We start from the raw sequence: 10,708 nt of genomic DNA, 5'->3' as shown, positions 1-10,708 counted from the left end.
TCCTTTTTTGTAATCCCTTCCCAACCTCTATTTTATCAGCACATCCTATTTTAGGCTGGGATGTCTCATGCAGGCCTCTGACTCCTGAAAACATCTCCTTGTGGCCTTTCTGAAACGGTCCTTTTCTCAGAGCTGCTCTGACCAGGAGGGGCTTCTCCCAGATCTCCTCTGGTTCCAGTTACCTGCAGAGGTTCTTGGTCAATTCTGCTAAAATCTGCCAGAATCAACGCAATTCCATACAGCTTTGCTTCTTACTTTGCTTCTCCAATAACTAGTTCATCTGGTGAAAACCTGCTCAATCTTTATGGTTCTAAACCCTTTTTTGTACCCCACCTCCCTTAGCTCAGTATCCGGCGCACAATAGGCACTTAATAAATATTGGATTGATGATTCCCCAAGCCCCCTTAGTTCTAGGCCTTCCCTAGGTTAATGACTTTCTATTTGGCTTGTAACTTGCTTCCTACAAATTTGTTTTCCTGTTGTCTCTCCCATTAGGCCATTAGGGCTGGGGCTGCCTTTGCCTTTTCCTATCCCCAGCCCTTAGGACACAGAAAGCGGTTAGAGGTGTTTGTTGACATGCCTGACGGCCACCACACAGTGGCCCGGCACTCGGCCTTCTGGGAAATGTAGTTCAAGAACTATCCTTGAGCTTCATGGGAAATGAAGTCATTGTACGTCTCCTGCACCCAAACTATTTGAGGAAGGAAGGAAGGAAGCCTCCCTGTGACCTGTTCAGCACCTTTCCATTACCTTGGCACGAGGTTAATGAATGGAATGTGAACTGAAGGGGTTGGACCATGTTGGGGTGCCCTACGGGGCCGAGGCTCGGGCTCTGCGCGGGCCGGGACGCGAGGGGTTAAGCGCTGGGGGCGGGCTGTTTTGGCCCTAGTCACCCGCCGTCGCCCTGCCCCCGCCTGGCTCCTGCAGGGCGGTACCTCCCCAGGCCGCCGGCTCAACGAGAAGGGGCGGGCCCAAGCGAGAGCCAGGCCAATCGGGTCACGGCTGGGGGGCGCGCTAGCCAATGAGAGAGGGGAGCGGGGTCCCGGACCAGGTAGGCACAGCGACGGGGAGGGGAGCCAGAGACCATGGGGCTCCTGACCATCCTGAAGAAGATGAAGCAGAAGGAGCGGGAGCTGCGGCTCCTCATGCTGTATCCTCCAGCTCACGAAACCCTAGTGGGGCTCGGGGGCTCGGGAACGGCGCGGACAGACGCTACCATGCTCTCTTCGCGGGGGGGGAAGGGAGGACGCGCCGCTCTGGGCCGGACTGGGCCGTACCAACTGCCCATCACGTGGCCGGAACTGGCCAATAGCCCCGGGGGGGGGGGGAAACTAGGGCTTAGTCCATACCATCTAGGACCAAAACGGGGGAGTGCGGGTTGTAGAGGCTTAAACCAAATGTGCCCAAGCAGAGGAGAAGAAAGACGGAACGGACCAACTATCCAGTGTGCGTGGGAGGGAGTCCCTGTACTTTGGCTGGAGATGGAAGGTCGAGTTTTGGGAAGAGGAAGTGGAACAGTTTGGCTGAATCGTAGTGTGGGTGATGTGACCTAAGTCAGGCACGGTGGGGGGTGCCAGGATGTGCTAGATTGAGGGTTTGTCCCCAGGCGTCTGCCTGTGGCCCTCCTCTGTTAGAATGGGAGCCCCTGCGGGGGCCAGGGCCAGCTAGTGCCTCTCATTGTGTCTCAGTAGGCACCTCACAGGTGCTTGTTGCCTTCCCTCCCAGAATCCTGCCCTGTAATGGAAGCCCCCCAGGGCCAGGCACTCAGTAGATGTTCAGCATATGTTTGTGGAATTGATGGAGCCCTTTCATGGGAGGGGATGCTTCAGGCCTGTTTCTCCATGGGCTTACCAAGTGCTCTTGGTTTAGTCATTTCCTCTCTTTGGGAGGGTTGACTAAGGCATCCCTCTGGAAGGATCACTTGTCTCCTTAACCCTCCACCCCAGCGGACTGGACAATGCAGGCAAGACCACCATCCTGAAGAAGTTCAATGGGGAGGACATCGACACCATCTCGCCCACCCTGGGCTTCAACATCAAGACCTTGGAGCACCGAGGGTGAGGGAGGCCCCCAAGCCCCTCCCCACAGCCAGCCAGTCCAGGGGCTCAGCCTGACCCCAGCATCCCTCCTCTTCCCCCTTCCTCCTTAGGTTCAAGCTGAATATCTGGGATGTGGGTGGCCAGAAGTCCCTGCGCTCTTACTGGCGGAACTACTTTGAGAGCACAGACGGCCTCATCTGGGTGGTGGACAGTGCTGACCAACAGCGCATGCAGGACTGCCGTCGGGAGCTGGAGAGCCTCCTTGTGGAGGAGGTGGGCAGGACCTGGGGGGAAGAGTGGAAGAGGGGGTCCTGTCTCCTCACTTTGCAAGAAAGCAACACTGAGGCCCAGAGAAAACTAAGCTCCTTGAGAGTAGGGACTCTAGTCTTTGGCATGTAGTGTTGGTGTTCAGTCATGTCTGATTCTTTCTGACCTCATTTGGGGTTTTCTTGACAAAGATACTGGAGTGGTTTGCCATTCAGCTCATTTCACAGATGAAGAAACTGAGGCAAGCAGTATTGAGTGACTTATCTAGGTCACACAGCTAACTAGTGAGACCAGATTTGAACTCGGTCTGCCTGACTCCAGGCCTGGTACCTTGTCCACTAAGCCATTTAGCAGCTCCATAGTACCTGCTTAATAAATGCCTGCTGGAGTGAAAAAAAGATCATAGGTCATGTTAATTCAAATCACCATTTACTTCCTGCTGTGTACCAGGCACTGAGGATTAAAAAAAGGTAGAAAAAAGTCCTCATCGCTTTTGGTCTACTGGGGGAAAGGACAAGTACCGGAGCAGGACAGAAGACAAAGGGTCTAACACAAGGTCATTGAATGAAGAGGCCAGATGGCCAGAAGGGAAGGCTTCTGGAAGAGTGCAGGATGGGAGTGTCATGGTAGAAGGCTGGAGAAGTAGGGCGAACCTGGCACACTGGGCAGCCATGAAAAGCTGGCCAGCCCTGGCAGAGAGGCTGATGCACCCCCTGATACATGCCCCCCATGCTGCCCTTAGATTATAGCCCCAAGGGGCTGGGAGTGTGCTGGCTGGGTTCCTTTTCCCCCTATCATCATCTTTCTTTTTCTCTCAGCGCCTAGCAGGAGCCACTCTGCTGATCTTTGCCAACAAGCAGGACCTCCCCGGGGCTCTGTCCTCAAATGCCATTCGAGAGGTGAGCTGGGGCCTTGAGGGGGGAGCCAGAGTTTGTGGGGCTGGTCTCTGAAGGTCACTGTCCATCCCCCAGATCCTGGAGTTAGATGCCATCCGAAGTCACCACTGGTGCATTCAGGGCTGCAGTGCTGTGACAGGAGAAAACCTGCTTCTGGGGGTTGACTGGCTGCTGGACGACATCTCCAGTCGCATCTTCACTTCAGAATGATCCCTCTCCCCCCCCTGCCCACTCCTGGACTGACCCCTTGACCCCTCAGCACATCCCAAAGGTCCGGATCCTCCCTGGTCTAGGTCTCCCCTTCCCCACTGCCCACAGGGAGCCATGAATGGAGGGGACCCCAGCTAACCCCTCCTTCCCCACATCATGACCAGATGCTGCTCTGTGGAGATGCCTTCCTTCCTGGGGAGGAGGGAGTCCTCATTCCCTAACCTTGGCCCTCCTTTGGCACTTTATCTGGGAAGGAAGAGGGGGAGAGGGTTGTGGACTCTTGGAGGAGTAGGAATGGCCCCTGCTGGCACTGAGTCTGGAGTCTTTTCCTCTATTCAACTGTCACAATAAAAGCCCTCTGCCCCTGAGTCCTGGCTGTGTTGGGGTGAGTACTGGTCTGGGTTAAGAGGTGGCACGTAGCCTCCTTCCTCCTGGGCACCTCTGCTGCCAAGGGAAGAGGCTTCCAGACACCCACACCCTCTCGTGGGGCCACCCAAAAAGGCTGAAGGAACTGAGGAGTAGATTCTCACTGACCAGGAAGAACCCTTTGCTGGGAGGGAGGGAGGGAGGGAGGGAGTAACCAATCACTCCTTGCCAACAGCTGGCAGAGACCCAAAAAGGCCTCTTTCTGAAAGTGGCTCTGGAGCCCAGTTGGAAGGGTGCTAGGCCCTCACAGAGGAAGAGCTATTCAGTCATGGGGAAGACCAATGAGAAAGCCTGGAAGTGGAAGATGGAGGGATGTGAGTGAGGAACAGGGAGAGGGGTCAGCTGGCTGGGTGGGGCTGCCCCAGCCTGCGAGCACTAGCCAGGGAGGGTGGCTGAGGAGCTCCTGGGAGTCTGCCCTCTGGGTCCCTGGCACTAAGGAGCTCACTCTCCCCTGGCTGCCCCTGTGCCTTTTCCCAGGCTCAGCCCACATCAAACCAGAGGAGGCTGGGGAGATACTGGAGGTGGGAGAGAACTTGGAGCAGCTGGGCACCATCTCTCCCCACCCCAGGAACTCAGAAGGAAATTGGAACTGAAGAAAGCTTTGGAGATGAAGCTGCATGGAGGAACTCTGAATAACTGGCTGGGTCAGTGACACCCAAGCACGATCCCTGCAACAGTATGGGCAGTGCCCCAGAGGCGGGCACCTTGATTAAAAAGGTGGTGACGCCCAGCTCAGCCAGTGCCAGGAAGGGGCACAGCTCCAGCCTCCTGAAAAGAACAAAAAGTCCCCAGTCTGGTGTGGGGGTGGGGGAACCCAAGGTAAGGTCCCTCAGGTCAGTCTCCTCTGCATTAGTCAAAGAGTATCTGATGAACTACAAAACTCTACAAGATGTCATTTTGTCCTCACGAAGGACCCCGATTTACAGATGAGGAAACTGAGGCAGGGAGCGCTGGGCCACGAAGAGATGCAGACAGGAGACATTTCGAGGAGGCTGTTGCCCACCCCGCCCAGGGACCTGCTCGACCCCAGAGGGGTCCATTTCAGCTCTGAGTCTTGTCAGTTACTTGGCTTGGGGCCTGGCATGCAGTAGGCGCTTAATAAGTGCCTGTTGCCTAGAATTCAGGTCCAATCCTCCCCCTTCCCGAGGTCTTCCACTGGCTTCAGGGGCCATCCTTTTCCATCTGTGGAGTAGCTCATTCTGCGCTTTCCCGAAGAACAAGGAGTTTTAGGACGGTCCCCGCACTATCTCCAGTTGGGAGGAAGAGTCGGAGAACCTCGCACACGTCCATGCGCATGCGCACAAAAGGCACCACCCGTCGGAGTCTGGACCGGAGGGGAGGGGACAGCGTGGAGGGGGAGGCCTGTGGCCGGGCCGAGGCGCCGGGGTCCGTTGGGCTCCGGCTCCCTCGGGGATGTCCCGCAAGGCTAAGGATGACTTCCGGCGGCTGTACACTGTGTCGGACACGCGGATCCACCCTAAAGGATACACGGAGTACAAAGTCACCGCGCAGGTGAGTGGACATGAGGCACCTTTAAGGGTGGGGTTGGAACCTTTAAGGTGGGCGGGGCCGGACGATCCCATTCTCCAGAATCAGGTGGGGGTGACTCCCTTCGTGACGCAGGACTGTACTAACTTACTGAGGATGGAGCTCCTAGTCTGGGTTCCTTTAAAGGTGACGCGACGCAAGAGGGCGGAGCCAGGGTGGGCGGAGTCCTGTCCGGGTGTTGTTCCTACTTTACGTAAACCCATTTACCAAAAAAACCTCCGTTTGCGAAACGACCCCTTAGGTACTCTCCCCCCACTCCCCACAGGGTACGGCACGGACGACTGGAGATGGGGTGGGGAAGGCCTGTTTCCTCCTTAATGAAGTGGGCGCCTCCCTCCCGGGGTGGTTAAACCAGCGGAGGTAGAAGACCGAAAAGTTTCCCAGCTGTACAAGCCCTGGTTAACGCTCCCGACACGTATTAGGGCAGCTCTAGGGCTGGGTCCTCCTCCTCCACTTCACCACCTCGGGCCGTTGTTCTTTTTCCTTCTCAATTCTGACTCTCAAGGGTGGAAGGGTTGATTGAGCCTTTTTACAGAGGAGAAAACTGAGGCCCAGAGAACTAAGATGACTTGACTCGAAGTCACAGAGTTCAGAACTGGCTCCGATGACCCCTCGCCCTTCCGCAGCCTTAGGAGGGACCCTATCCCCTCCCCCCCTTTTTTTCATCTTTCCCTCCATCCTGGGAGGGAATGGGTCACGGTGATGAGTTTACAGATGAATAAACTGAGGCTCCCAGAATAGCATTTCTTTAGTGCCGTAAGATTCACAAGGTGATTTACTTAGTTTTCACATTTGATCTTGACACCTCCAAGGGGAGGGGTACTATTACTTTTACTGTGGAGGAAACTGAGTCTAATAGAAGTTAGATGACTTGCACAAGGTCACCTGGCTAGTCTGTGAACTCATACCCAAACCTAGGTGTAACCCCCCCCCAAGTCTGCCCATAGGGTTCTCCCCAGTTATTGGAGAGGAGGGAGACTTTGGAGGGTTCTGGGAGACCCCTGAGGTTTCTGCGCTGAGGGAGGGGGGTAGTGACACACCCTCACCTGCCTTCCCTTCTTCCTCTCTCAGTTCATCTCAAAGACAAACCAAGAAGATGTCCAGGAGGTGAGCATTGAGAAAGGGACTCCTGTCCCTCTGAGATGGGTGGGAGGAGCATTCTCCCAACTGGATGGGCGGAAGGACAGAAGGATGGAAAGGTAGATAGAAGAATGGGTAGATGGATGAAGATGATGGAAAGGTGGATGGATAGATGGACAAATGGACAGAAGGGCAGAAGGAAGGATGGATGGATGGATGGATGGATGGATGGATGGATGGATGGAAAGGTGGATAGATGGATGGAAAAGTGGATGAATGGATAGAAGTACAGAAGGATGGATGGAAGCACAGAAGGATGGATGGATGGACAAATGGACAGAAGGTTGGATGGAAAGGTAGATGGATGAAAGGATAGAAAGGTAGATGGATGGATGGAAGGAAAAGTGGACAGAAGGATGGATGGAAAAGTGGATGGAAGGATGGAAGGACTAGGGCAGCTTCCTCCAAGATGGGAGGGGGATGCCTGGACCCTGCCCTTTTCCTGCCTGTGGGATCTTGAGCCTTCAGTCCCTTCCCCTCTTTGGGGCAGTGAAACAACAAGGTCTGAAGCCCCCAGCAGCTCTTGGCGCCTGGCCATGACTCTCGGCTCTGTCTCTGGCCCAGGTGGTCATCTGGAAACGTTACAGTGACTTCCGCCGCCTACATGGGGATCTGGCCTATACCCACCGCAATCTGTTCCGTCGCCTGGAGGAATTTCCAGCCTTTCCCAGGGCCCAGGTCTTTGGTGGGTGTCCTGGGGGATAGACAGCCTGGTGATGGACAGCCAAGCCCAGAGATGTCTGGCTTTTGGTTTTTCCCACAGAGGGGCTGTGGAAATTTCCTCACCCAAGACTCCCCTCCTGGGCTACCCTGGCCCCCTTCCTTCTGGCCCAGAAATGAAATCTGCAGCTGCCCCATCTCTGCTTCTCCCCTCAGTGAAGTTGGCCCCTTTCACATGGCACCTTTGAGGGCCTCTGGTGGACCCCTCATCCCTGGCCCTGAAGTGGTGTGGGAGGGCCCTGCCTTGGGACTGGCTCCAGAGGGGAGGGGGAGTCTCAAGGCTCTTTGGGTCCTTGGCCACAGGCCGCTTCGAGGCCTCGGTGATCGAGGAGCGGCGGAAGGCAGCGGAGGACATGCTTCGCTTCACTGTCAACATTCCTGCCCTGAACAACAGCCCTCAGCTCAAGGAATTCTTCCGAGTATGTGGCTTCTCTTCACGGGCCCCAGGGCAGGAAGCATGTGGGGCCACCCTGTGATGGTCACTTCTGCCTCAGCTTCCCCTCGGGTTGGATTGAGGGATCTCTCAGCTCTAGCTCCTCAGGCCTGATAACTCCCCAAACTTTCTCCTCCTGTAGGGTGGGGACGTGACCCGACCCTTAGAGCCCAGTGACCTGCATGTCCTGCCGCCTCCCCTGGTCCCCACACCACCCCCAGAAGAACCCCGACTCCCCCAGCCTCTCCCGGCAGAGCGCCTGGGCCTGGAAGAGACTGAGGATGAAAATGAGAAGCCAGGTATTGGGGCAAAGAGGACCCGAGCTCAGCCCTGGGCCCACAGGCTAGTCCATGGTCCCTCAATCAACAAACTCTCCCAAGAGCCCTGGATGTCAACATTCCACGTTCAAGCCTTTTCCTGACAAGTGCGCCCCATAAAAGACAGCACGAGTAGTAGAGTCAGATGCCTTCCTCTTGCTGATGTAGGCCTCAGTTTCCACATCTGTAAAATGGGAGGTTGGACTGGACTGAGGGCCTCAAAGGCTGGGGTCAGACCTGTGGTCAGTCCTTGCCAAGAACCCATCCATTCCTTCCCTCTAGTTCAGGTCCTCATCACCTCCTGCCTGAACTTCTAGCTCTGAGAGCTCCCTCTGGCCGAAGGACAAGATGATCAATTATCAGTGGGCATTCATTAAGGGCCCACCATGTGCTGGGCCCTAGACACTGCTGAGCACCAACCGGCTGTGCCTGTATTTCTCCACTGCTCTCATGCACTTGGTAGTCCAGCCTTTCAACTCCCACCTCCAAATCTTTGCCCCTCTGGCTCCTGGGGTCTGTAGCAACATTCAGATTTGGGTTCCCCACCAGCCCCTGCCCAAGCCCGGGTGTTAGCTCCTTTCCCAGGTTACTTCTGCCTTTACCTCATTACCTCTTGGCTGTGTGGTGCCCAGAGGGTGGCCCCGAGCCTGGAATGATGGGCTGGACAAGCTGGTCTCTGAGGTCCTTTGTTCCCTGAGGCCTGAACCAGCTTCTGTATGCAGCAGGCATCTAGTAAATGCTGCCCTGGGGAGCCCCTCCCCTAAAAGTGCAGAGCCCTATGTTTTCCTTTGCAGGGGACCAGCCTCCCTCCAGCCCTGCCCAAGAGGCCCTCGACCTACTGTTTGACTGTGGGGCTCCCGAGGAGGACACGGCCCCCCAGGCCCAAGGACCACTCACTGAGGCGGAGCTGGCCCTCTTCGACCCATTCTCCAAAGAAGGTAGCAGGATGGGGCGGGGGGGAGGGGGGGACCAGGGACTGAGAGGAGCCCTTGAGGGGTAGTGATTTCCCTGTTGCCAAGAGTATTCCAGGGAAAGCTGGGTGATCCTTCGGGGAGCTTGTGGAAATGGAGGTTTCTCCTTCACACCCTGGTTGGATCACAGAGGCCAGGAGGGTCCTTCCAATGCAGAGAATGGTCAGCGGTCTCCACTGGCCAGTGTAGGTGTCAGGGCTTCCTGGGGAAGTCCATGGAGTGTCCAGTGGCTGAGTGCCTGAGGCTTTCCAGGAGTATGTGGGAGCCGTGTGCCCTCTACCTAGCAGGGAGCCTCGGAGGCCCAAGAGACAAAGCCCTGGCTCTGGGCTCAAGAGCTGGGCTTGGGAGCTGGGTTTGGGGCCTGCTTCTGCCCTGGAGCTGGTGGATAACCTGCCTGAGTCTCCTAGAAAGGGGGGCAGGATTTCCATTGGGGGGGCTGGACACAGGATTCAAACTCGGGGCTTCCTGATGGTCCCTGGAGCTGTGATCATCTACCCTTCAGTTTGGGGGTGATCAGTCTGTGGGGCTTAGCTAGGCTCTGGTGGCCCCAAACCTGGGAGGCTCAGGAGGGCGATGGGGTGGGGGGTGCCACTGGCCCTGAGCCTCTGTCTGGGCCGCAGAAGGGGCGGGACCCAGCCCCACCCACATAGCTGACCTGGCAGCCCTGGGGGCAGAGCCCCAGACCAGGGGGCAGACGTCCTGGGAGCCAGGGGGGGGTGAAGAGGAGGAGGAGGAGGAAGAGGGCCCCCGCCCAGCCTACCTGGATCGAGCTACAGAACTCATCACCCAAGCCCTGAAGGACGAGCAAGCGGGCGCCTATGCCTCAGCCCTGCAGGGATACCGGGACGGAGTGGATGTCCTCCTCCAGGGGGTGCCGGGTGAGCCTGGGCTCCCTGGGAGGGGCGGGAGTGGATGGCTACCCCAGGGTGCCCTGGCGGAGGCAGGGATGACCCCCAATAGCTGGGACACACGTTCTGGGTGCCCACCACAGGCGGGGCCCCAGGAATCATCTGTAGACTCGCCATGCAAGGCGGGGGAGGGTGGGGATGACATTCCCTTTTTACAGAGGAGGAAGCTGAGGCAGAGGGGAAGTGGCTGCCCGGGCTCCCCTGTTTCAGAGGGAGGCCTGCCTCTACTCTTGGGGGTAGGAGGACCCTTCTGCCTCTCGGGGCACTGGGGAGCTCTGAGGAGCCCCGGGCAGGGGCTGAGGGCAGACTCTTCTCCACAGGTGACCCCAACAGTGCTCGCCAAGAAGGGGTGAAGAGGAAGGTGGCGGAGTACCTGCGGCGGGCTGAGGAGATCCTGCGTCTCCACCTCCAGCCGTGACCAGCCTGCCTCCCCGGGGTGTCCTGAGGGACAGGCCGGTGGGTGGGGCGTGGACATGGCCAGGGTGTAGCCGAGGTGACAGTGGCGGGGTTGTTGACCAGCCCCCCACACCCACACAACTGCCAATTTGATGTTCCCCAAGTGTCCTTGGACCACTGCACTGCCCCGCCCGGCCCTGAGGCCCGCCACAATGGCCCACCTGCCCTTTCTTGTGCAATACCTTCCTTCATCTCCCACCTTTGCCCGGGCTGCACCCCATGCCAGGAATGCCTTCCCTCCTCACTGTCTCCCTGGAAGTGAGTGAATGAATGCTTTTCTGTGCATACTGGGTTCCCTAGGAAAGTGTAAGCCCCTGAAGGGCCGCGGCGCCCAGCCCATTCACAGGCCCTTAATAAACATTTGCTGAATGCATTAG

At 57.1% G+C, this 10,708-nt stretch overlaps 2 protein-coding genes across 4 annotated transcripts; both read left to right on the top strand.

Moving 5' to 3' along the window:
- Window positions 1-603: 603 nt before the first annotated feature.
- On the top strand, window positions 604-3,780 carry ARL2 (ADP ribosylation factor like GTPase 2). Its single transcript, XM_001366130.4, has 5 exons — window positions 604-1,150; window positions 1,947-2,057; window positions 2,150-2,312; window positions 3,125-3,205; window positions 3,278-3,780. The coding sequence occupies exons 1-5, from the start codon at window positions 1,086-1,088 to the stop codon at window positions 3,410-3,412; spliced, it is 555 nt and encodes a 184-aa protein (XP_001366167.1). The 5' UTR covers window positions 604-1,085; the 3' UTR covers window positions 3,413-3,780.
- A 238-nt stretch (window positions 3,781-4,018) lies between these two features.
- SNX15 (sorting nexin 15) lies at window positions 4,019-10,704 on the top strand. 3 transcript variants are annotated; one of them, XM_056801383.1, is made up of 9 exons: window positions 4,019-4,152; window positions 4,407-5,350; window positions 6,458-6,493; window positions 7,091-7,211; window positions 7,550-7,665; window positions 7,822-7,978; window positions 8,791-8,934; window positions 9,588-9,845; window positions 10,196-10,704. In XM_056801383.1, exons 2-9 carry the CDS (start codon window positions 5,252-5,254, stop codon window positions 10,291-10,293), a joined length of 1,029 nt encoding a protein of 342 aa, XP_056657361.1. In that variant the 5' UTR covers window positions 4,019-4,152; window positions 4,407-5,251; the 3' UTR covers window positions 10,294-10,704. The 3 variants fall into 3 exon arrangements, with proteins under 3 accessions (XP_056657361.1, XP_007502769.2, XP_016281054.2); XM_007502707.3 differs by having other exon boundaries at window positions 4,041-5,350; window positions 9,591-9,845; XM_016425568.2 differs by lacking the exons at window positions 4,019-4,152; window positions 4,407-5,350 and adding an exon at window positions 5,729-5,746 and having other exon boundaries at window positions 6,458-6,585.
- Window positions 10,705-10,708: the final 4 nt, after the last annotated feature.

The sequence above is a fragment of the Monodelphis domestica genome, chromosome 6, assembly GCF_027887165.1.
Source record: "Monodelphis domestica isolate mMonDom1 chromosome 6, mMonDom1.pri, whole genome shotgun sequence".
Lineage (NCBI taxonomy): Eukaryota > Metazoa > Chordata > Mammalia > Didelphimorphia > Didelphidae > Monodelphis > Monodelphis domestica.
This window is presented reverse-complemented; position numbering and strand designations above follow the sequence as displayed.

Excerpts from the sequence above, each read along its gene's own strand:
- ARL2 (XM_001366130.4), top strand. The coding sequence starts at position 1,086 with ATGGGGCTCCTGACCATCCTGAAGAAGATGAAGCAGAAGGAGCGGGAG. Across the intron at positions 1,151-1,946 it reads GAGCTGCGGCTCCTCATGCT|CGGACTGGACAATGCAGGCA; the intron begins GTATCCTCCAGC and ends CCTCCACCCCAG. Across the intron at positions 2,058-2,149 it reads AAGACCTTGGAGCACCGAGG|GTTCAAGCTGAATATCTGGG; the intron begins GTGAGGGAGGCC and ends CTTCCTCCTTAG.
- SNX15 (XM_056801383.1), top strand. The coding sequence starts at position 5,252 with ATGTCCCGCAAGGCTAAGGATGACTTCCGGCGGCTGTACACTGTGTCG. Across the intron at positions 7,212-7,549 it reads TCCCAGGGCCCAGGTCTTTG|GCCGCTTCGAGGCCTCGGTG; the intron begins GTGGGTGTCCTG and ends CCTTGGCCACAG. Across the intron at positions 7,666-7,821 it reads AGCTCAAGGAATTCTTCCGA|GGTGGGGACGTGACCCGACC; the intron begins GTATGTGGCTTC and ends CTCCTCCTGTAG.